Source organism: Furipterus horrens, unplaced genomic scaffold (assembly GCF_987537825.1).
Source record: "Furipterus horrens unplaced genomic scaffold, mFurHor1.1.pri manual_scaffold_6, whole genome shotgun sequence".
In the NCBI taxonomy this organism is placed as follows: domain Eukaryota; kingdom Metazoa; phylum Chordata; class Mammalia; order Chiroptera; family Furipteridae; genus Furipterus; species Furipterus horrens.
In genome coordinates this window covers 181,483,424-181,509,617 of record NW_028327176.1, presented here as the reverse complement: position 1 = coordinate 181,509,617, position 26,194 = coordinate 181,483,424, and the positions used below count along the sequence as shown (strand labels likewise).

Here is a 26,194-nt window from a genome sequence, read left to right as displayed (position 1 = left end):
TGTGTTTTGCCTCAGAGAGAAGTCTTCATCTATTATTGTTTCCTTAATTCGGGCCTTCATTTCTGTCATCTGGACCATTATGAAAGCTACTTATTGTTCCCCATTGTGGTCTACCATGTGGCCAGAGAGTTGGCACGTTTATCTCCAGCTAAAAGACCTATAAGTTCCTCACTTAACCTTTCACAACTAGGATTTGAGAGAGAATTAAGCCCTCATCTCCTAACGCATCCTTTATATGCAATGAGTTAACCTCTCCCTTATGTGTCTAGAACGATATGGGTTATGTCCCATCCTTGGGAAAACTGAGAAAATAAATGCTGTTCTAGGGTTCAGATAAGGGACCTTGGCCATGAGTCAAGGTCAATTTGCTCAGAATATATGACAGTTCACTCTTTGGCCCTAATCTCCACCGCCGGTCTTATCTTTGTTACTCTTCCCCCCAAACTCTCTGTGGATGTCAAACTTCTCAAAGTCCCCTCCGAGGTGGCACTCATAACTCCCTGGGCCTGCACATCCAAGGCCTTCTACTTGAAACGCACATCAGCCTCCACAAATTAAAAGAATGTTTAGCCTTCGAGGTTCAGTTAAAATGTCACCTCTCTGAAAATCTTTCTGGCTTTGAGCGACTATCATATGCTGAACACTCTTGTATTATATTGTAATCATCTCTTTATATACTTTTATTTTCCTCTAGAAAGTGAGTTCTCTGAAAAGAGGAGAAAAATAATAAACCTCTTGTATTCCTGACATAGTGCCTGAAACATAATAGGCAATATTATGTATGTTTAACTTAGAAGGAAGGAAGGAAGGAAGGAAGGAAGGAAGGAAGGAAGGAAGGAAGGAAGGAAGGAAGGGAGGGAGGGACGGAGGGACGGAGGGAGGGAGGGAGGGAGGGAGGGAGGGAGACATGGAAAGTACGAAGGCAGGCTATTCCTGACCTATCCATTTACTCAACTTCTGGACATCTCTTGAACTAGAAAATCTTGCTGTCAATACTAGATGTACTACCCTCAGTAGCAAATGCTTCAGAGCTCAGACCGCATTGCGTTAACAATCTGTGCGGAGTTAAGGATAAATTTCTAGGCACCCCACAATGATTATCACTCCCTATTAAATGGAGGGTGCCTATCATGAGAGAATCGCCACCACCACAAAGGAGAACTGCAGGGTCCTGGGTTAGGAAAGAACTGAGGAAATACACACTTTCTCTTTCTAGTATTGATTCTCTATTGTTATTTTTTCCCACGGTCATTATCAAATCAAGTATCTGTTTTGCCAAGAAGTGTTGTTTTAAAAGGAAAAAATATTCTCCATGTCTCTAAATTTTCCTGCAAGAGAAGAGCTGATACACGAAACAGATAGTTTCACAAGAAAAAAAAATTGCATTGTGGCAGTAATTATGTTATGATTAAAATAAATTCAACTTATGTTGTCTCTAGATAAAATGAAATTGTATAAACGTTGTCTGTCTGTATACTCAGTTCCTAAAATCTACTGCTCGATATTTGCATTATTTATTCTCATCCATAGCATTTTGTAGCCTCACAGAGATATTTCTGTTCATTCTCCTAGAAAGATTTCTAAAATTAAGGGATTTCAAGTGAAAGATTAAGTGATATGCTTAAAATGAAAACCAGTTGCTCCTTATCGTCTACGATAATAGTCCCTACTATGCAAGCTACTTAATTCCTCAGCGAGCTTCTCACTTCGAACATTGAGCTGTTTCTGGGCATTATCTGGTTATTTATCTATATTCAGAGAGGGATGACCAAAATCGTTGATAAGGGTACGTGGATCTATTGGCACTGTGGTTTAACTAATAACACCACCAACAAACAACGCAGAACGTGCCCACGTGGTTGTTTATACTATACCTCTAGGGCAGATTCCTTCTGGTGAAGATTTGAATGAAAATTTTTCCAATCTTCTTTTGCATTTGCCATTTTGGCCTGGATACCATTGGCTTTCTCTTTGGTCAAGAGAGTACTCAGAAGTTCCCCTTCCGATAGCATCACGTTTAGTTTGTATTGTCCATTTTCACTTTCCGAGGAAAACTCCTGTAAGGAAGAACGTAAGACTAGGCATCATAAGGCACTCTCTGCTTTAAAATACACTGGTTTTCCTACTTCTGTCTCAATAAAACCAGAGAGAAGGAATTAACTTTGTATTGTATATATCAGGTGACTCAGACTCTTACTGTATGTGATAAAAATTAAAGGAGAAACTGCTTAGAGCGCTCAGATACCGGGCCTGTCACACAGGAAGAGCTTTTATTATTTCCTAAATCCCTATTAGTGTATGTAAAATGTATTTATACACATGGACTAGTTTCTCTTCATGTATACAATCAATTGTTTCAAGCAGGGATTTCTTTGAAATTTGGGTTTCTTAAGCAACATTTTAACATGCTTCTAAAATGATCTAGAGGCCCCTCTTTAATTCATTTAGGCTCCATCCACAGAATTAATTAATAACACTCTTACCTGTATTTTCTGAAGACTTGTTGAAACTTCACCAATATTTTGAGGTATATCAAAACATTTGGCGGTAGTGATTTTTGCATTAACCAGCCACTGTTGGAAATCCTTGACGGCTCTTCGAAATCTTTGCTGTAAAATCTGTTCTTTATTCTGACAGCCCTTGGATGCTTGCAAACAAAGACTGAATCCAGGATTGGAAGCATTTAATGAGAGGGAGGAAATGATAAAGGAGATTAAAATGTTTGCTAGAATCAACAATTCTTAGAGTATGCATTCATGTCATTTAGTAATGTATTTAATGATTAATATTAATATTTAAATCACACCTTAGCATATACAAACCTCTAGCTTCTTATTTGTATGAAAAGATTTTCCATACCAATAAGGTTCATGCTCACCAATTATATTCTTTAATCAAGGCAGAAGCTTTTCCACTGTATGTACTCAGGTCTCTGGAAAATCGACAGAGTTCTTTCAGCTGAGACTTGAGATCCTCTGTCTTGGGCTCTGCTTTTTGCAGAGCATCCAGTATCTCCTATTCAGAAATAACAAGACAGAGGGGTAAGCATTTGAATTACACAATTTTCACAGCTTCATACTATAGATGCATAAATCATATTTTAAATTATTAGTGATGGAAGACCCAACACAGATTCGGTAAGGAAATGAGGCCTATTTTCAGGATTCCTCCATGGCAAGTAATACCACACAACTAATTTGTATCTTTTTCTAGCCACGGATAGGCACTCTAGCACAAAATGTTGTCAAAAGTCAAATGATCAAGTGGTCAAATAACTTAAAGTAGGATGAGAAAAAGAAGAGAAAGTAGCCTAAATTGTTTAAGACCAGTCTGACTAGACCTTTAGAAGATATGTATATTGTTTAAAAGGAAAGAGAAATCATTTCGAAGCAAAGCAACACTTTTTTTGCTACATATATTGTAGCAATTGATTTTAAAATCAATTTAAGAGCATATAAAGTTAACTTTCACATTAAAAAATTCTTATAATCCACAGGTTTGATTGAAGCAGTAATTCATCTATTTCATAGTTTCATTCATATAGTCACCAAATATTCGCTAAATGCCTGCCATGTGCCAACCATTTTGCTGAATTCTGGGACACGCCCCCAACATGAGTAAAGGTATGAAGCACGTGAATAATCACAGTTCTTTGAATAGCTAATCCAAAATAAAGTCTTGGGACTTGACAAGTACACCTCTGAAATTAAGGCCATGGTCCACAGTTACACAAAGGATTGTCACACAAGGAACAAATGACACGCTGGGTGTCAAATACTCACACCACTTCTGGCACATGGATTAGTGCCTTATGAGTAAAATTAGCAAGTAAACGACTCTCATAAATTTAAATGGGAGTGTGTGGATAATGTTATTACCAAGGTGAATAATACTAATAATAATAATAATTAAAGAGGAGGGGCAAGAAGACGAGTAACTACTCAGAGAGCTGTTGCCGTTACTATTTTGATTCTCAGAGATATTTATCATGAGATGGCCTAGATTTGTAGGAAAACCACGCCTCTCAACAAACCAGGTCTGTGTTTCACTCCTCATCCCAGTAAACGGCGCCACTATCTTCCACCTGATCGAAATCAGAATGCTAGGCATCACCTTGGCCTCACCTGTTTCCCTTCTCTCTCCATGCAAGAGCTAAGGAGGTCTGGACTGCCCTGAGTCTTAGAGAGCTCTTTTAGCCAGCTGCCTTTGCACCTTGACTCTCACAACCTCCATTTACTCCTTGGTCATTTCTTTCCAGAATGGCACAATAGCCTCTTCATTTGAATCCTGTTCTCTAATTTTCTGTCCTGAGTCTTCTTGTTCCTGAGTAATTTTGTACCCTGGTGCCATTCCTCATCTCACAGATCTGGTCAGTGTGTAACTATCCCTCAAGGCTCAGCTCACAGAACATCTCCCCTAAGGACGCCCTGCCCTCTTTCTCACCTCCTAGGACCCATTGAAGCCACACAGCCACCTCTGGGCTCTCATTGCTGTTGTGCTCCCACTGGTTTTGAACCTGTTGGCCGTTCCACCTTGACCGTGGCTCTGAGAGGGGGGACAGTGTTTTCTTAGCTTTAAACTTCTTTATTTAGCTGAGTGCCAGGCTAAAGGCATCTCAAATATTTTCATTTACAAAATTCACAAATAATACTGAGAAAGTTTCTCTCTGAAACGCCAACTGTTAAACTAGTAATTACTATTTTACATCATACTGTATATTTTATTTAAGGAAGAGCATTATAAGAACCAAAGAAATTTCCCAAAGAAGTAAATGAAAAACCCCAGAGATTCAAATGAGTCTCTTATCCATTAGGTGCTATCAAAAGTGAAAAGTTTTGACCAAAAGTTTACACTATTTTTTTTTAATTCATCATAAATTAAAGCATATTATTAGACTCTTCATCATATAAATATCAAGTTATATACGTCAGTTTCAGTTAAGTCCTGGAATGTATTTTTCTCCCTTAGAGGCTATGCAGGTTAAGAAAACTGCTAAAAGTGCAACATGAATTGCCCATGGATATTGAGAAATGAGTTTTGCAAACAAGAAATTTTTGTGACATGATTTATATAGTTTATAGGTAATAATCCATTTTTATTTTTTAAAAGGGTTCTTGAGTATCGGCATTTAAGTGCAGAAGAGAAAGTAAATGCCTGCAAAGGCTCATTATTATTAATTATGATTGCTAACAATGACAAGCCCTTCCTACCAGCAAAACAAGCCACACTAAGCAAATTCATTATTTTGTAAAACTTTCTTACGCATTCATTGTAATGGGAGTATTAGCTCCATTTTTTTAAAAATTAAAAAATTATTCTCAGCTTTATTGAGATATGATTGACATATAACATTGTATAAGGTGTAAAACTAATGGCTTTAGTACATTTATATATTGCAAATGATTACCACCATAGCATCATTAGCTAGCACCTTTATCCCATCACATAATTATAATTTCCTTCTTATTATCCCCATTTTTAGATAAAATGACATTATTCAAATAAGAAAATTTGAGTATTTAGAGATAATGTAGTATTGTCATCAAAAGCATGAGCTCCGGAGCCAAATCTGGAACTAGGTCTAAGCAGGGGCTGTGATCTTTGAATTGTTCGTACTGTTAAAAGCCTATATTTACTTTTGCATTATGTTTCTGTAGGCCTCACCTATTATCTTCACAAATAGTATCAGTATTTAAAAATAATGATAGCTAAGTATAGTAATAGAATGCTAATATAATTTAAACACCGCCCAATCTTTTAAAAGCATCACCCATATTAATAGTAGCAAAAGGAAGAGAAACAAAATAGAAGTAAAACATAACAGATTTTTTGATATCAGAGTGAAGAGTACTGACCACGTGAAATAACTACCAACTTTCTTGTCCCTGTTTTACGGAACAAACAGCCTTCTACACCTTATTCTGTCTGGTACTTAAGCCTAAAGGACAAGAAGGGCATCAGAAAAATATATATATATAACCTAGAAACATTATAAATAAATAGCATAAAAAGATGATTATAAAGTTTTCCTTTGTGGTGTGCGATATTTGTTTCAAATACTTGATGGAAAACAAGACAACGTTGGAAATACTACATGAGTTTTTTACTGGCTGGAGCTATTTTGAAATGGTTATAACATAAATAGACAAAGAAGTTTACTAAAACTTCCTTTTAAGGGTATCCATGATACAGAGCATTATTAAACAGCAAATATCGAAAAAAAGTCTTTCCAAATAGTATTTAACAGGGAAGAGAGAAAGAGGACCTCAAGCTTCTACCCATTCTTCACTCTCCCTTTTATGCTTCCCTTTCTCTCGCTCTGAAAGAGCTGCCATTAGTTAAAAAAAAAAAAAAAAAAAAATGTCCGGAAAGCAACCCATGAGCGTGACATAGGAGTTCTGAGAACGGGTTGATTCAAGCGCAGCTGTCAAAACTACACAGAAAAGCTAATCGGGGTGAAAAGTGTTAGTTGTGTTTTAGGAGATTATCGAATGTTTCTTTCAAAGCTGTACATTCAATCATTTAATTGTCAGAAATCATTCACTGGCAGGAGGACCGTTATGAGTCTCCGTGTGTGTACGCCTCCAGCCACAGGCCGTGTTTCAGACTGAATGGCGGAACGCAGTATTACAAACTCTTACACCATAAGAATGGAAGTAGAACGTTTCCACGAACAATAACTGTTCTCTATGGCACCTAATAGCTTCTCTCCTCTCTGTTTATTTTTGCAATACTTTGACTTATGAGAAAAGGAAACAGATCAGATTTGCAAATTTAATTAGAAACACTTATTCCTTTCAAGTCTGGCTGTTGTGTGGTTTTCGTTAGCAAGGATTTTTCTTTTGTAGCAACAATGAGAACCAAACCCAATTTTTAGCACAGCCACCAAGAGAAAACAGGAAGCTGACTTACTCGTCCTTTCTTCCAGCACTCCACTATCTCCTTGTCTGTGTTCTTGCTTTCCAGGGCAGCTAACTGCTGAGCCCACGATGTCAGGAGGGCGCTGAACTGCTCCAGGGCCTGCTCCAGGTCGGCCACTTGGCCCGAGAACTCCTGCTCCGACAGGGCCATCTGGCTGACCAGGCTCTCGAGGCTGGTCCGTGCGTGTAGCACACTGTCTTCCCACTGCTTCCAGTCGGCGCGCAGGGCCTGCATCTCCGAGTCCATGAGCTCACACCCTCCGGCCGTTGTATTCTGTTTCACTGCAGGAGCCAGTGTCTCCACTCTGCTGAGGCGGCTGGCCCCGGTCTCTCTGGAATCCATCAGCTCCTGGGATGGAATGTCACCATGGTAACCGAGGAGGCTGAGTCACAGCAAGTTTCCAAATATGTACAGAGGGGGACCCTGTCCTGCTGGGAAGTTTTAGCAAGTGTGCCACAGCGAACCAGAATCAATCCGCCCACCCACCCCTAAGTTATAATAGCAGAGAACTCTCATCCTGAGCTCCAAGGCTTGTGGCGAAAATAAACTGGAAATCCCAAACATCCTGAAACAGAACGAAACAGGCCCCCTGAAATCTGGCATTGTTTGAGTATGCGAAACTGTTTTGGCAGTGACTTAAATAGTTGTTCCTATAAATACGAAGATCCATACTTCTCCCTAAATCAACGGTTTTCAACCTTTTTTAAATCTCACGGCACACATAAACTAATTACTAAAATTCTGTGGCACACCAAAAGATATATTTCTAGAAAATATATTTCTATATTTTCTTCCTCTCTTTCTCCCTTTCTCCCCCTCTCTCTATAAATAAAGTAGATAAATCTAAAAAAAGAAAGAATGGCATCCTGCAACCATCCAGAGAGCCTAGCTTGGGGAATGCCAAGTGCGTGATACCTGGTTAACAGAAGCATCTGTATTAGCCACAGGTGAAGGGGAACGACAGGCAGGTGGAGAGGAAATCTCACTGTTGGTTCCTTCTTCCCCAGACTCTTCAGTGGCAGGTGACAGCAAAGTGTGACAGCGACCTGCAGTCATCTGTCACATAAAAGATAGCCCAGAGGACATAAAAATCAGTTAGCAAGGTAACAAAAGACCTGGTCAAGCCTAAGTCAGAACAGAGATAATTGTATGACAAAGGTTAGAATTACTGAGACCCATATTTACATTCAAATTTTGTGTCAGTATTTAAAAATTTGGTTCAAGTAAAGATGATGCTAGGAACCATTTATAAAACAAACAGGGATATCATATCATATGAAAAGTTTTGTTGTTGATTAAATATTCATCTAATTTATTTTCCTTTTCTTGATTGTATCCTTATAAATAACTTTAAAAAACAACAAATTGTACAAAGGTGGGGAGGGATTATGAAATAAAGCTTGAACTTTTAAAATACATCTCAAATTACAAATATGCTAGGGAGATAAGTGTATCCTAAGTGCTCTGTCACCCAAAGAGCCCAAGTATGGTTATGCACAATCCATGGACCAGCACGTTTGTGTGAAAAATACACAGCACTGGAAAACACCAAGTAATCAAAATAATTAATGCTGGGATGCAAAGCGATGGGGAAAGAACGTCGATAGAAATTAATGGAACTTCTTTATTATAATCCAAAACTGAACTTTGGATTTTCTATTTTCTCAATTTCTAGTAATAGCCTTCTCTTATATTTTCATAAACACTTATACAACTAAATACACACAATATATGTAGCACGATTCTCTCATCCCCCAGAAAACTAGAAAACTGTGCAGAGGATTTCATTTATTTTTTGATACTAAGAACCGCTCAGTATTCTTGCTAAATTATAAACAAATGCAAGGCTGGTCTTTGACATTATTAAGTAATTCAGTAGTCTCAAGCAAAGAGCTTTATTTCCACTGTCATTGTTTACAGTGTCAAATATTGGCTTCGGCCCAAACGTAGCAGAGAGTTAAGGAGACTGTTTCTCGGTTCTAATCTGCAACACCTACGGCTGATTTCTAAAATAAGCCAGAGAGGGAACCTGGAGACAGGAGCAGGGTCCAGGCAGAGGGGAGTGCTCCGCGCCCTGCGAAACTCGCCCTGACCCTTACTTACCATGACCACAGAGGGGTGGGCAGAGCTGGCCGGGAGGAGCTCCCCGTCCAAGTCCTCCGACAGCCCCTCCACCTCGGTCACCGTCAGCAGCATGGTGGCGTTCCTGGCTTTCATTGTCAGCATCTTGCACTTGGAGTTCAGCGAGGTGATCTGCTCCTGGTAGCCCTTGATTTTCTGAGCCAGCTCCTGAGGAAACATTTTCCCACCCCCCTGCGTGTCAGAGCGGCATCAGAAGGGAACACAGCGAGCAGCGCTCATCTTCCTCCGGGGCCGGCCAATGAAATCACAGAGCTGGGCCGGGCGGCTGCGGCGGGGCCCGGCAGGGAGGCAGGGAGGCGGGGAGGGAGGCAGGATGTGGACGGCGCCGAGCAGCGAGCCTGCCTGCAGCCGGGGCCAGACCTCCGCGCGGCTCGGCGGGCAGGGCGGGCGCGCTCGGGCCGGGCAGCCGGGGGTGCTGCGCGCGGAACCAGGACCTTATGTAACCTGGAGAACCTGGGACTTACTTAAAAATGTCTAAAGAATCTGCCACTGCCAGATGGTCCATGCCATGGAAATGAGGCCATGCGATGACTACAACTACAGAAAAATGCAGCGCTCAGCTCTTATCACACTGAATATCTCCAATAGCGGAGTCGGTTAGTTGTTCAGACAGGATCGCTACGTGGACTGCTTGTCATGGCCGTGTCCCTGGGAGCTGTTTTTGTAGATAAGCTAAATATTGCACGTGAAACCCTCATTTTTTTTTAATGCAGGTAACTCCCAAAATAAAATTGTGCCCATTAATCAAAATTTTCCTTACATTCTCCACCGTGCCGCAAACGCTTCTGATGCTTCAAACTAGAGCTTTGAACTTGTTCCGTTTAAACTGAATGGTTTTTAAATACATTTCGTGTTGGAAAAAAAATTGTTTTGAGAGATAGAAGTTTTAAAACATTTACCAAGAGCTTATTGAAAATGTATTCTGGACAGCACATAGCTCTTTAAAGTTCTAAAATATTAAAATTTTGAAGTAATAAATTAAAATAGTAATTCTAAAATATGAAATGTATACTTTCTTACTTAATAGATGCAGACATCTTATTAAAAATGAAGATATATATTCTAAAACCTTATCCTTAAAAGTACAACACCGTTACTTTTTCCTATTCCATTTACTTGGCTCCTTGGCCTAAAAAGTTGTCATTTAGTGTTTGTACGGAACACATTTTGTGACAAAGACATTAAATGTCAACGTCTTTAAAAATACGAGTGTGTGTATGCTCATATTTTTAAAAGTACTGACATTCAAACTAGAGCTTTGAAGTTCAGAAACAAACAAAATGACATATATGTGTATATGTCTGTGTATATGTATACATGTATGTGTCTGTATACACATGTACACACACACACACACACACACCCCATTTTGTTATTGTTGCCAGTTTGTTGCTCCCCTTCCAATCAAAACTGACTGAGTAGAAGAGAAAACAGTCCAGAAGAATTCAGTCAGCAGCCTGTTTTCTTGACTTCCAGAATATGTTTACAGGGACTTTTAAAGCGAGGATTTAAAAAATAGAAATAATCACTTCTTTGCCTATTAGGGCTCCTAGATATTTAACTAAACCTAACAGGGTTTTAAAAATAGTGATTAAGTAGCTATTCACTGTACCTCGTCTCCTGCCTGACACACGGCTACCCTATTAATACTTAGTTAACACGCACATATAGGGAGACATCTGCCAGCTCACTGAACTCCTTGCAGCCTCTGTTTCACAGGACAAATCACTGAGCACTCTTACAATGGTTTGCCCCACGCGGGCAGGCTGGAGGAATCTTCGTGAAGAACAACCAGCCTTCATCCTCCCACCCCTCACGTCCACATGGATGTTCACCCGCCCTTCTCCCGACGCCACTGACAGCGACCACCCCCTGCCGGAATAGTAGCTCTCAGCTTCATTGTGTGTGAAACTCATCCGGGCTGTTTGCTAAAACTGCAATTCTGGTCTCCAGCTCAAAGGATTTTGATTTACTAGGCTTAGGAGAATCTGCATTATATGGCTGTGCTGTGTGAGTGACGCCCTTGGAGAAACAGCTCTCTAGAACTTTCTTCTGTAAGAATAAACCTGCCTATCTCCTGTTAACTTTGTGGGTTGGTGGTCAAGTCTGCCATATTAAAACGGAGCACTAACGGGTTAACGTGTTCCCCATTCTCGGAAAGCATAGTTATGTTTAATTTTATTGGGCATTTCTGAAAAATGATTATAAAAGATGAGCATAAAAGTGGGGATTTCAGGTACCGCAGCTGCTCCGAGGAAAACTGCCCGCGGGCTGTCACCTGCACCCAGGAGCAAGCCTTCTACGTCAGGTGGAAGGCAAGAGGTCTGGGTACTTCTAAGATTTGAAAGGGGCAGGATAATTTTCTCGGATTAAATGCAACATGTGAAAAATACAGGGGGAAAAATGGGAATGCCTTAAAAATGAATCAATTATCAATTATTTTTGCGAGTTAAAGTTCCCCATAAGGAAATTAGACTCCCATCAAGATTGAAATGCTCTTAAAAGCAGATTGAAAATACAGGAAAAAGCAGTCTTTCAAATTTTTATGTTATCGTAGACCAGGCTTTCTCCACTCAGCACTTTCCTCCCTGTGTGTGTTTAATACGTACAATGAGCCTCACCCAGGGCTACGTCATGACTGATACTAAGATGTATTCTAAAGCCCGTGGCAAAACTAACAAAAGTCTACACTGATGTTTAGAACTTGGCGGAGAATGTGACAAAATGAACAGATCACGGAATAGGAGCCAGAAAAACAGTCTACAGCTCACTGTGCTGAGTGCTGGCTCTGCGACCTTGGGCAAGTCATTTATTTTCCAGGACCATCGTTCTTTTCTTTTGTGCAATGAGGTAGCCCAAAGAGTTTCCGCTGCAGTGAAAAACTAATCTGGAGTCAAAGACACTAGGTTAGGATCTGGCTCCTTTGAGTTACTGGATTTGGGAGTTCAGGATGTCATCTAAAAAATCAGTTTCTCTTTTCTTATCAGTAAAATGGAGATGATAAAAAAAAATCTTTACCTCACAGGGTTGTTATAAAAGATAATGTTAAAATCCTTGTAAGTTGTTTTAAAAAACAGAAAACTGTGGTAATAATAATTATTATTATTCCAGAGTAGATTTTTTTAAAAACATTTTCTGTGCTGTAATAGAAAAGTTGTTACAACAAAATTCTGGATCTTAGAAAATGGGATTAAAAATAGTTTCAAAATAAATTTATAATATATAGTCTAATGTATGAGTTATATAAACAGCAGTTTCAAATATTTGCATAGCATATTCATTTAACCAATAGCATAAGAAAAACAAATAGTTAACATAGATATATCTACTATATAGGAGTAAATGTAGGTAGGATATTTATTTACATTAATTTATAAATCATATATAAATGTAAGCAACTTATGTATTGGATGTGTTGAAAAATTGAAGAATTGCATTTGGAGAGGGAGGTGTTGAGATTTTCCATCCATAAAATGCAACAAATAAATCTGCTGAGACCCTCACTATGATACTTGGTTTGGAAAAATAGTTTGTTACTCTTATGACAACAAACTAGAGCATTTGGAAGGATAAACTAAATGTCCACTCTTGGCACAGAGAAATAAGACACCTCCCCACGCCCTTGTCACTTACCAAAATTCATGTTGCTATGAGCCAGCCCCCAAGGGAAAGTGTAACTGTGACCCATATAAGAATTGACAAGCCAGGAAAGGAAATTCACCGCCAAGTGTCAATGGGCTCAAACAATCAATGTCTATGATCTTTGAGACCAGGTCTGCACAAGGGGTGTTCAAGTGCTATAGTCATAATGATGCCAAAGGGGTAAGGAAAGGGCCACTTTGGAAAATGGGAAGATGCTAAATCTGGAAGTCAATGAAATAAAAAAATGTGGACCATTCTCTAATTTTGGTGAAAGGAGCTGAAATGGCCAATGTTTTAAAGCACATGATTTTTTTTCAAAAACATGAAATGTCTCTTCTTTTTAAAGAGGATGGTTAAAACAGCAAGACTTTGAGCACTGATGTTTCACGCAGGTTTTAAATATAGGGCTCAGCCTGTGTTTTGGTGCATTAACTGTGAGAATTCAGGGGCAGGAAACAGTCTCCGGCCCCGGTTGAGATATGCCATGAACAACATATAACCATGTTTTAGAACCAAGGGGAAGATTCATGCCACTGGGTCTTGGAAAGTATCAGAAAAAAACAGCCCTCAAAATGCAAAGACAGCCAAAGAGGCTACCTGAGAGCTAAATGCATTATGTTCCAGACAGGGAGAAACTTTCTCTTTCATTCACTAGAAACCAATCACGAATTCTAATCAAGCCAGCATCCTGCCTCACCTCGTGTCGAGAAATCTGGGCTTGCAGCTCCTGGATGTTACTGGTGGCCACAGGCTTATCCTCAATCTCTCGGTGAGCTCCTTCTATGAGCTGCTGGAGGTGCTGCATTTCTTGTTCATACTGTTCATACTGCATTACAGCCTCCTTTGGGGGGAAGAAAAAAGATCCCATAATTATCTTTCTGTATCAATAACTATGTTAAGTAATTCTGTGTTGCTCCCTGACAAACTACTGTGTTAACTCCTATTTACCTGTGCGTCTAAGAAATAAAGAAATGATGGGTAAAATTCCTAGGTCATTCAAATCCTCAGCTTTACTCAGATATTTCAAAACCTTTCCCCTAAATCATTTACCAGGATTGTTCATGAATTCATAGTTAAGTGGCTAGATACTCTGTCTTCCCCTTATTCATATAGTCCTGAAGATGGCAATGTCAAGGTCAAAACACGGGAAGAAGCAGTATGAAAAACACATGATTATTTCATTTTTCCACAAGAAATACTGATTATATATATAAGGGCCTTGGTAAGTCCAGAGTAGAGGATTTAAAAAATTAATTAAACATCACTTCTATCCCCAGGAATTTAGTGTCTAACAAAGTACAAGCTACCAGTAATATAAGGAGTAGGATAATTGCCCAAAAAGGCCATTAGCAATTTAATGAGAGGATACATATGCAATTGTTGGATAAAAATGATAAAATCTGAGTTGAAATGACATATGAGGTAAATAGTGTCATATCTTCAGAGCCAATGATTTTTCTCTTATTAAAGAAACTAAGTTATACTTGGGTGTACTTCCCAGACACAAAAATGCATTTAGTGCATCAATAAACTGAAACACGAAAAAAAAAAAATCTGTAATATATGCTACCAGTAAAGTCATATTACAAGGTTCTAGATGATGCTTAGATGAATAATGAGATAAAAATAAAACTGAATATAAAATTAACTTATATAAGTTGTTCTTATAAAAAAAAAATCACTAAAAGAGAGTTTTCACCAACGGATATCTTCTATAGAACTTTTCTCGAGGCTTTTGTGAGCGATCCAAATGGCAGCATTTCCTCTCCCGAGTTTACATAACCACAGCAGTCCGCCCCTTTTGCCAGCTGGGCCCGCGCTAGGACAAGGCACCAGTGGCCTATGGGATGCCCCTGCGCTGGGGCAGGGCCACGCACTTGCCTGCAGGACGTTGCACTGCTGGATGGCCACGTGCTGCAGCCGGCTGGCCTCCTCCTGCAGCTGGAGCGCCGCGCGGCACAGCGGCAGGCTGGCCACGACGTCCTCGGGGATCCGGAGCGCGCTCTGGCTGCTCTGCACGGCGCGGACCTTGGGTTTCAGCGACTCCACCTCGCACAGCAGGTGCTGGAAGTGCGAGGACATCGGTCAGCGTTTTATACGGAAGCGCTCCTTTCACGAGCAAGAGACACTTAAACTAGAGCGAGGTCCCAGACCATACACATCTTCCAAGAAACGTTACAAAAAAGCATGTCTATGCCGTTGAAACTATAACTGAGTGTAGACATCATTTTTCCTAACTTGCCTCTTTTAAAGATCTAGCAGCAGGTCCCCTGAGTCATTTTTGCTTACCTGCCGGTGAGAGAGTTGCTCCTTGAGACTAAGACGCCCAACTTCTGGAGAAGTCAGGGTTGTCTGGGCTTGCTCCAAAGCCACTTGTAAGTTTTTTAGCTCTGTTTCAAATTTTTTCATATCCTGCAGAGGAAAACAATATGAATGTCAATATTTAAGCACCTGAAGTCCACACTCACAGGTGAAAGATAACAAGACAGTCTAGAAGGCACATCGGAGATGAGCACTAGATCTCCACTATAAAGCCACCATTGTTCTTCTAATGACGGGCTTTTAAACTTAAACTTACTACTATTATTACTATTATTTTTTATTTTTACCTTGGCAGCATCTTGGAGATTCTGCAAACGCATCTTGATCACCTGCCGCAATTCCTCAGTCTTCCGTCCCAGTTCTGCCACTTGGTGACACATGTTTTCTATATAGTACACACTAGAAAGGCACTGTAACTTCTCAGTCATTGCTTCCAGATCGCTGTGAATTTCTTCAGATTCTTCTAGCATGGTCTACAGTGAATTATTAATATTCGTGACATTGACAGGTAGGCAGAGAAGTACAGGTACTTAACATGGTGTGATGTAGAGACCGTCAGACTAGGAAGGGAGTCACATCCCACGTGCACTGCGTAGGTAGGTTCTGTGTGCCCTCTCGTGGTTGAACCTTCACACCCCTGTGCCCACTCCCCATCTCCTGTTACCCCCATTTCACAGAAAAAGACATCAAAGTTATAAAGTGGTGGACCATAAGGCTCAGGCTCTGTCCGCCACCCAGGCTGATCCCTGCTGAGCGTCCGGATATGCTATTCCAGCTGGGGCAATGCTCCGCACATCGGGTAGCGTCCCCAGTCGCTGGGCCTCCAATCTTTGCTCATACATATTTAAACTAGAGAGATGCAGTTCAGCTCTCATATTTAATGCCTAAGATCTAAGTGTAGCTCACTCTAAGAAATGAAAATAAGACAAGAGCATTGCAAACAAACAAAACAGCTTTTATCACTTGCTGGAAGTGAGAGAAGGGCGTAGACACAACTTAGGATACCAAAAGGAATAAAACACCCCCTCGTCACTGAGCATAGCACCAGCTGCTGGGACTGATGCGAACAGAAATGGGTTGATAACCGTGTACTGTGCACTGCCTGAGGAGCGTGAAAAGAAGAAAGGGTTGGGGAAGACAGAGATGAGATGAAGTTTCAGCAAGACTGGAGAAGGCTTCCCAGAAGAGTCACAGCTGAGCTGAGCCAGAAGGAAGCTTGCGTTTTGACGGACGGGGGAGAAGAAGAAAGGTATTTTATGCTGACGGAGCAGCACAAGCAAAGGCACAGGGGTGAGTGCACACATAACGGGCAGGTGAGTGATGTAGAACGAGGACAAACAGGAGGTAGGACATTATTCTTTAAAAATATATTTTTTAATTTTTAAAAAATAGAACACCTTTTTTTCCTCACAATAAACATTCTATGTAAATAAAATATTCCATAATCGCATCCTGGGGCGAAAACTAAGTAAGCTATACCTGCTGTTATGTGTGGGTATATTTTTAGGTAACTGAAATCATAATGTACCTACAATTGTCCATCTTTCTTTTTCCCCTGACATTGGAAACACGCATTTTCCCTCTGTGCACTGTTTGGAGAAGCCCAGGCAGCTGTAAGGACTCCCTGAAACAGTGTGTGCAAGCTGAGCGCTCTCCTGAGCGTCGGTGTGAGGTAACCACCAACACCTGATCTGCCCACCTGCCCTCCACCCGCCCAACTGCCCCCCAACAAAATTCCTGGGAATCATTGCTGGCCCCTCCCTTTCTGCCACCCCCATCCACAGTCTCCAAGTCCGGAATTCCGGCTCTGTGATAGCCCTTGCTTTTGTCTTCTCTCGGCCTCCAACGAAAGGCCTTGTCATTTGCTTCTGGACTACTACCCCTCCGTTTTATGGTGTCTTCCCTTCATTAATCTGTTTTCCACAGCCATCCTTCTTAAAATACAAGTCTGTGCTTGTCGTTTGCCTACAGAATATCTGTCACAGGCTTCAGAGTGAGTTTAGGATAAAGTCCAAGTGCTTAACAGGCTTTCACGATCCGTCTCTTCTTGGCTCTCTATTCTGACCTCTGATACTTCTCTCCTCCAGCCCTCTTCCCTGGACGGCACCTTCCAGTGCCTCCAACAGAGCACCTCTCACTCCTCCCACTACAGAGTGGCATGGCAGTCTTCCAGGACTCAGCCCAGAATCTCCTTGTCCTGAGAAGGCTTCCTTAGCCTTCTTCTCAAACGCGCTGGGCCGTCTGGGTGGAGCACCCTCCTTGGGTTCCTTCAGCGCCTTGGTCCCTGCATGCCTGCATTGGTCGCACTGTGTCTAATTGTCTGGGTCTCTCTCTCTATCTCCATCCTCCCATTAATTACCAACTGCCTGGGGGCAGGGACAAAAAATATTATTTGTATTCCAAATGCCTACCAAAATTCCTAGCTTTGGAAAATACTTAACAAATGTTTGTGGAACAGATAAACGAGTACAGGAATTATTTTAAAAGAAAAGCCCTCAAGGCTGCTTTGAAGATTGCATTCTATTCCATTATATCCAAAAATGCACTCAGAAAAATGAGTTGACAGTTAAATTTCCTTTAAAATTCCATTCTAGTCATTAATACTACATAAAATATTTTCTGCATTTGGATCACAGAGTGGGAACATTTTGATGATCATGATCTATTTTGCCAAATGATTGTCAGAGAGATTTCACCATGTTCCTAGGAGTGTTTGAGAGCATTTAACTTCCTTTAATATGAACTTTAAAGAGTAGTGTTCACTTGATAGTTAAAATATTCTCTCTTAAGTTTGCATTTCTAGATTTCTAATGATGCTGAATATTTTCTTCATTGTTTACAACTAGTTCTAACTTAAGTCTTGTCTGTTGATATGTAAGCATGTCCTTAAGTAGAAGGTTGGAGTTGTAGAAAGAAGATTTCTTGAGAAGGGTGTGTGAGATTGATTAGAGAGGAAAGATTGTGGTACAGGGAAACCAATTAGAGGCCTGTTAAAGAATGACAAGGAGAAAATGAGGCTTTGATCTAGGACTTTGTCAACTGGAATGAAAAAGGGGATGGATTTAAAAGACCAGAATAAAAGACAGAGAAAATCTAAAGTACTTGAGAATATCCATGTAACTTAAAAAGCATTCTGTATTTTATTGCAAGATAACTGGGCTATTAGATACCTATACCTAATTCAAGCCTAAGTTATAAAAGGATGAAATAATTCCCTGGATGACATGACCCAGAGAAAACATCAGAGGAAATGAAGTCATGAGACCACCTTGAGATGTGGACTCATGGCTGGTTCCCAGCTGCTCCCTCCTTCCTGTGGAAGGGCAGGTGACTGAGGCCAGGCAGAGGGCTGAGAAGGAGGAGGCGTGAGAGTTCAACACCCATGTGCCAGATAATGTGCTTACTGTCTGTCTGCACAGGAGTTACACCATTTGGTCCTCGTGGTAATTCTGCAATATAAATCAGTTACATCTCCATCTTATTGATGAGAAGACCGGTTTCAGCGAGGGAAAGGAGTTTCCTTTGAATCGCACTCCCCTACATGGCAGAGCTTGGTTTCCCATCAGTCTGACGCTAGCTCACATAATATTTTTATACATCACTTTATCTCTTCAGTGGGAAGAATTTTCCACCATATCCCTGTATATAACTGTTTCAAAGAAGCTGCAAAAAAGGGACTATTTTTGGTCTTGGGAAAGGAAAGTCAAGGGGAGATAGAGGATATGCATTTCTTTGTATAGTTTTACAAAATTTCATGCATAGCTACTTTCTTGCAAACCACTGGACAAGCCATAGGGCTACCTGAGCTTCCTTTTTTTTTTATTGGGCACCTACAATAATTTAACATCATGGCCCTCTAAGTTCTCTGTCTGTCTAGCCAGTTAAATTAAGTGGCTCTCTTACTCTTTGAAAACCCTTTTTCCCAAAGTTACCTGATGGGCAATATATTGTTCCCGAAGTTGCCTTGCAGAATTCCACACAATCTTTCCATGGACCAAGACTTTAGCTTTGTCAATCCACTTCAAAATTAATTCAAGCATTTCATTGTATTCTTCTAAATGTGATGTTGCCTAAAAAATCAATGAACATTTAGATAACAAATGTAACCTCTGCTTTTTGAGCTAGAAATCAATCTTCTGTTTCTCTTTGGATACAACGGTCCTGGGGGTTGATCATTATATAATATCTGAGATATTTAAAGTGTCAATGTAAGAAATGTTCAAATCTGCAGAGAATTTTTACTAGTTTATTTGAGCCCAACTGATGACATATGCCAAGGAGGAAGATCTCAACTGTTGCAGAGAATAACAGTTTTGCATCTTCTTTTAAAAATTAAGGAGGGGACCTAAGGATGACTGGAGAAAGCAAGGTGGGGATTGGATTACAGCATAGTTAACAAGATTAACAAGATTATATGCTCTCTTGAGGGCGGTTATGCTTATTTCAAAGGCGTGTTACCCTAGATGCACAAGAACAACAAACAGGGCTGGTTTACAACCTTTCACTAAAGAAGTTATAGGTCTGGGCTGTGACTACCTACCATGACCTGCACAGTTAGGAATTCGTGATCAGCACCCTTGAGGTAACTTTTAAAAGAACCCCCCTTTTTAATCTACAAAAAGTATGTCCTTGTTGAAAATATTTCAGGAGCTTCCCAGTGACTTTAGGATAAAGTCCAAGTTCTTAATATGCTTGAATAATCTTTCTTAAAAAAAAAAACTCTATTCTCATCTTTTATTCATCTACCTAGCTCCCCTGTATGCCTCCCTCTTCCCAGACTCCACCCTCACTGAGTAAGGAGGTGACAGGTGGGGATTATGACATGCTGGGTTTCAATATTGTAATTCGTTGGTTGCCAAATCCTGGTTAACTTATCTCTGGTTAGACTCAATTAGCAAAAGTCCAGTCTATACTGAACAATCATGATGGATGTGTAACCTGAACGTATTAAGTAAATAATAGCTATTATATAATATCTATAAATCAACACACTTATGTTACTTTAAGACACTTGAATTCACACAAACTGCTTTGTAAAACATGTGAATGAATGAGTAGTCATTTTACAAAATACTTCCCTGGTTTACAAAATCTTCACATCAAAATTACATTTACATGACCGCCTTTGTCAATGAATTTATAATACGGTTTGATATAAAATAAAGGCAGGTTTATGTCTAATTCTTAAAAATACAAGTGTGGTATGAAATAAGCTACTCTTAAATTACTCTCATCATTGTCAGTATCACCTTTTTATTTATTTTTGAAAGAGGAAAACGGAACATAGAATTTCTGCCCTGGGGAATTTTGAACACTGGCCAGAACACATACCTGACTGAGCTTGGAGAGCCGATTCTCCGCCTGCCTTACGGTCTGCTGGTGAAGTTCAGTCATTTTTCCTATCTTCTTGGCCAGGGGCTTACCCAGCTGGCCATTCTGCTCCGAGAACTTCTGCACGGCTTCATCCAGCTCCATTAACTTTAAATTACAGGCATCTAATTTCTCTCCCAGCACCTAGATGGTTGTCAAAATGAAAGAACATGAGACTACAGGAAATGAATTTCTCCAGATTTTGCAAGATCAGAAGGATGGTATTTTACATGTTTTCATAGAAGCCAAATGCGATAAAGAATAATCCTACCTACCATGATCAGGTCATTTCTATTTCTTCAGTTGGAAAGGCAGCGCAGGAGGTTTTGCAAAGCTGCTGTTTACTTCCTATGAGGCTGAGAGACCTAACATTTTCCTTCTGCCCCACCCAAAAGGATTAGTCACTCAACTCACCAGCAGAGTGAGAACAGATTTAGCTCCTGAGAACATCCTTTATTTTGAAATGCACATTCTTGTATTCCTAACTCATCACTTAGTTCCCTGACATTATCCCTGCTTACCCACACATGCACGGACGTATATTGGGGATTGGATTTATTCAGTAGCCCCCATGTGTCCCCACTTCTCTTTCCTTACCTTTTGCTCAGCTGTAGCTTGAACTAAATTATCTGTCTTTGCTCTCAGCGTCGTTAGAATAGTTGTGAGATCTTTGGTTATCTTCTGAATTTGCCGGCTGAATTCCTGGCTCATGGCCTTGCTCTGTCCAACTTGCTTCACTTTGTCCTGGATCTACAGAATCAGTGAGAACACCAACACCAATTGTGGTTAAAATTGGGTAACAGATACGAAGAACCCCAACATAGAGGTGCTGAGGAGAGATTTCAGGTGGTCAGTGCTGCTTTGGTATTGATGAGCTTTGTCAAACCGGCCACATGCAATTATTGTGCAAACACTCACGGTTTTCCATGCAGCCTTACTCCCACGTCTTTATGCATTCACTGCACGTCTCTCTGCTGTTTCAGCAAAGGAACAAGCAATGCACGTACAGGGATGCGCTCGTCAAATGTTTACAGACCATCCATAGATGGCGGTGCCGATAGCTGAGTTTGAATCTCCATTTATTAACATTGTGACCTTGAGCCCAAGGACTCTCCTAAGCTTTTTTCTTCATAATATGCAAAACCCCACCAGATAATTGGAACACACAGATTTGTTTCCAAGCACCTTTTCATAAGTAGCTGTTAATGATCTGGTAACTCCTTTTCTAGCTTTGCAATTACACCCTTACAGTATGACAAAAAAGCATTCAGCACATCCAATGGTAGGAAGGTGAAAAGGAGCAGTTAACATTTACATGTCTCTAATGGCTTTGCCTTGATTTGATAACAAACTTTCATAATTTTGTTTATAACAAGATGACCAAGCAAAGATGGTTAAAAAAAAAAATCTCTTTTTATATAAATGAAAGGCTAGAATATATCTGGCAGAGTGCCTGGTAGCCTCGGAGCACTAAATAAATATTTGTTGAACACATTATATATATCTTATTTTTTGTTGTTTCTTTAAGTCTTTTTTTAGGGGGGGTGAGGGGGAGATAAGGAAAAGCAGATAAGTTAATTTTTTAAAAGTTTTATTTATTTTCAGAGAAAGGCAAAAAGAGGAAGAAAGAGAGGGAGAGAGACATCAACTGGTCGCCTCTCACACACTCTCAGCTGGGGACCTGGCCCACAACCCAGGCATGTGCTCTGATAGGGAATCAAACCAGCACCTGTATGGTTCACAGGCCAGCGCTCAATCTACTGAGCCACACCACCCAGGGCAAGTTATGTTTATTTATATGACATTATTGTTCATATCTGTGATCATCTGATGTGTTTTCTTTTTTTGCTTATGAATAAGACCTCTAATTTAGTATTATTGTTTTATGATGTTTTTTTACATCCCTGTTTCCATGAAGATATGACTGTGGAAATCGAGAACTCTCGTACAAGAGTATTAAGCCTATAAAAGGATGTAAAGTCACTCTTTCTTGGTCACGGGTTTACCTGGTCATGGATAGTTCCGAGGTCCAATGCCACTTCAGCTAACTGAAGAGAGAGTTCAGAAGGTAATATAGCAGAGAGACCCAGATACTTATTCTTCTGCTCCTCAGCCACTTTCTCAATGTTCTGTCGATGAGTGGTGGCTTCCTTTAGGAGAATCTGAAGAAAAGATCAAAACAAGAAATTTCTGGGAGCCTAATGAAATTTTCATGGGTACAGAGCAAGACTATAGAGTGTCCATCAATACATGATTAAGTGTGAAATTAGAGAAACACCTTGAGGAAAACCAAACTTCTCTTTAGCCTCTGAATAAGAAACATGTCCATTTTATATAGAACAAACAACAATTCCATGAAATAATACTAAAAGCCTTTTATGTAACACATTTCTGAAAATTTTAAATTCATTCAATATTTCATTGATTGTAAGTAAATGTACCTGATTAAAATCAGGGTGATTTTTTTTTTAAAGGGTGGGCATAGGGAATGAGGAGAGTTTTGTACCTGAAGTTCTTCAAGTTGAGCATCTATTTCTATTGTTGGATTCCCCAAATATTCCTTTGTTTCCTGAACCCAAGATTTCACAGAATTGATTTGAGTCTCCACCATTTCTCGGTCCTTCAGCTCCTGCTTCACCACCTTCCCATGATTCCTGACTGTCTCCTGCATGCTTCAGAAACATTAGAGGAAGAAAGGAGACGTGAACTGGAAATGAAAGGAACCCCCTAATACAGAGCATCATATTATCAAAAAAATTAGACATTTTTTAAAAAGTGAAATCGCCTATCTTTTTTGCAAGGAAATACACTTCTTCCACACTGTCAGATAATTGTAAGTAAGACTTAAGTTTAGTTCAGTGGTTCTCAACCTTCCTAATGCCGCGACCCTTAAATACAGTTTCTCATGTTGTGATGACTCCCAACCATTACTAAAGCACAGTGATTAATCATGAAAACAATACGTAATTATATATATGTTTTCTGATGGTCTTAGGCGACCCCTGTGAAAGGGTCATTTGACCCCCAAAGGGGTGGTGACCCACAGGTTGAGAACTGCTGGTTTAGTTCAAGTATAGCAGAAGAATATACATCACACAAATGAACGATTTATCCCCGGAAAACGGAGAGTTGACACATTCTCATGCCAGTACATTGTAATTAATTTTCCTATGTAGAGTAAACTGGGCATCGCTTGTTTATTTCCTCTCTGAGAATCTCCTCATGTGGCGCAGGGCCATCAGCCTTTAGAAGTAACGTGCAAAGTGTTACCGGAATATTTGTGGCTGTTAGAGACCAGTCTCGGAAGGAAGTCACGCTTTGGAAGTTTTACCGTTAATAATGTTCAACACCCAAACTATAAGTCTTTCCTTGAGTGGACATACATTTGGTTACAAAGTTTAAATAGATGGAGTTCAGTTATCCGGAACTCATCTATAACTAGAGAGGCAGATATAGGCTACACATGAATAGTATTAGTTAATATAGCAGTTAAATTATCTGCTGACATTTCTTCTTCTCTGGCCCAATGCGTGAACCAGGCGGGTTGGATATCATTGCGTTTAACTTCCTCTATCTTCTAAGTTCTAAATGGCTTATTTACCTGGACTTTGGTATCATCCTTGCTCCAGTCTCTCTGTTACCCGATTTAACTAATGAATCATTGAGCTTGTTCAAAACTAGGTTCTAAGTAGCTCTCAATTGTTGAGCTTTCAATCTGTGTCTCTCATGAATTGCTGTGTCGCCTAACAGGTCCCTGAAAGTGACATGTTTACTTCCAAGGTTTCTTCCATGCTTTTCCTGTTTGCAAAACTCTCCTCCCCTCACTGCCTCGGCCGGCCTGCTCTGTCTTCAGCTGAAACACCCTTCTGCAGGGGAAGCCCTCTTTGGCTGCCCTCCTAGGGTAGCTGCCTCTGCTTTGGGTTCCTGTCCCACCCTTTCAGGCTTTACCCAGACAGCTTTGGTAGTTGCCCATCTCTGCTGCATGACAGTCAACAGCATGAAGGTACACACTGACTCTCTTCATCCCTGTATTTCTAAATACTACTGGATATGTGTCTGTCCAATAAATAATGAAAGAGCAAAGAAAAATGAAAAGCAGAAAGCAGGGATGACAGAAACAGATCCCTCCGTTGCAAGGTGGCACGATGGAGCACCCGCAGACTGTAAAGCACACTTATCCCTTTGGGTCCTGGCCAAGGTCAGCAACAGAGCGTGAGGGGTAGATAATTACTTCAGGCACTGATCTTGCATGGTTGTGATTTCCTGCGTGGTGGGGGGCTCTTCCGCAGGGGACGGGGCGGCCCCATCCGGGAGCAAGCTCAGCGCTTGCTGCCTTAGCATGCCCAAGGCTGACTGCTGCTGCTCCAGCTCCAGGCTGAATGTGTCGTGGTGTTCCAGAAGAGTTAAGAGCTCCGCTTTGGAGGCCTTCTCTGCTGCACTTCCTGGTAATTTATCTTGCAGCTGATTAATCATTTCAGTGGCTTTTTTAACCTGATGAAAAATGTATATAATATAAAGCTCAAAAATAAACTGAAAAAGAAAAGGGGGGCAATTTCAAGAAATACCACATCTGACACTAATGCATCAACGTTTGTTAAAGATGATGGTGTAAACCTGAAATTTCAGGAAAGTAACAGCTGAACAAGCTCCTTAACATCAAAAGAAAGGCCATCTTTACAATTCTGGGCTTAAAGCTTTAAGCTCATAATAATATCAGGACAAGCAGAGACAGCATAACATAGAAAAGAACTTTTTAAAACTAAAAGACAAATGTTAAGTTACCACAAATGTGTTTCTTTGATTTATAAAGAAAGATGTGGCGTAAAGCACTGAATACCGCTTAAAAGACGAAAGAAATTAATATAACACTTGGGAAATGAGATAAATTCCTGCTCATTTCCATGGCTAAGAAAAAGTATTTGGTAATTTTTCAGGGCCAAGAAATAAAGTTTCATTAAGAATCTAGTAAATGGAGGAAAGTGTTCTTCTTTCAAAATCTAATTTCTTGGTTTTCTTATTAATATAATTAGATCCTGACTTGGAACTAAACTGCACATTGCATATTCTATGTTGCTTCATAATTTGGTTTTCATGTCATTAAAATAGAGATTTGAGAAAAGCGTTTTATTTTCCTAAAGCCAATTTCAAAAAAAAGAGCAAAATACAGGACCACCAGGGAGAAAACAATAATTCGAGCCCATCAATAAAGGAAATTACCTTATTGTTAAAATTCTTCCACTCATCCACGGCATCTTCCAGAACCTTCTCCTGGTCCTGGGCCACGGCGCGGAGCCGCGCCCAGCGCTGCCAGACCGTCGTCATGGACCTGCCTATGGTGGCTTTGCTTGAGTCATTCCCAGTGGTTTCCAGGTGTGAAGCTTTACCACCCAGGACCCCAATTTTCTCATGGAAAGAGTTAACCACTGCCACTAAAGCCTGAGGTGGGGGCGGAGAAGAGGTGTGGGGGGAAGAGATTTCTTTTCAAAAGTTCTGTGGATTTGGATAAAGCCCAAAGTTACCTGCAAAAGGAATTGTTGCAACATACATTGCCTCCTCCAATCCCCCCCTATAACTTACTTTTACATTGAATTCTTTTTTTTAATAATTTATTTATTTGTTTGTTTATTTATTTTATTTTTAGAGAGAGGGGAAAGGAGAAAGAGAGGGAGAGAAACATCACTGTGTGGTTGCCTCTCACTCGTGTCCCCAACTGGGGACCTGACGTGCAACCTAGTCATGTGCCCTGACTGGGAATCGAACCAGCGACACTTGGCTCGCAGGCCGATGCTCAATCCAC

The 26,194-nt window shown here is 40.4% G+C and overlaps 1 protein-coding gene across 1 annotated transcript; it reads right to left on the bottom strand.

The window, feature by feature from the left end:
- Positions 1-2,874: 2,874 nt before the first annotated feature.
- Positions 2,875-25,768, bottom strand: LOC150007934 (nesprin-1-like). Its single transcript, XM_090280848.1, has 15 exons — positions 25,615-25,768; positions 24,629-24,888; positions 22,904-23,069; positions 22,404-22,559; positions 20,995-21,147; positions 20,359-20,541; positions 18,960-19,097; positions 15,315-15,500; positions 14,995-15,117; positions 14,587-14,769; positions 13,403-13,546; positions 9,025-9,210; positions 7,837-7,977; positions 6,913-7,269; positions 2,875-3,015 (listed from the first exon to the last, which is right to left on the bottom strand). The coding sequence occupies exons 1-15, from the start codon at positions 25,717-25,719 to the stop codon at positions 2,875-2,877; spliced, it is 2,622 nt and encodes an 873-aa protein (XP_090136974.1). The 5' UTR covers positions 25,720-25,768.
- Between the last annotated feature and the right edge of the window lie 426 nt (positions 25,769-26,194).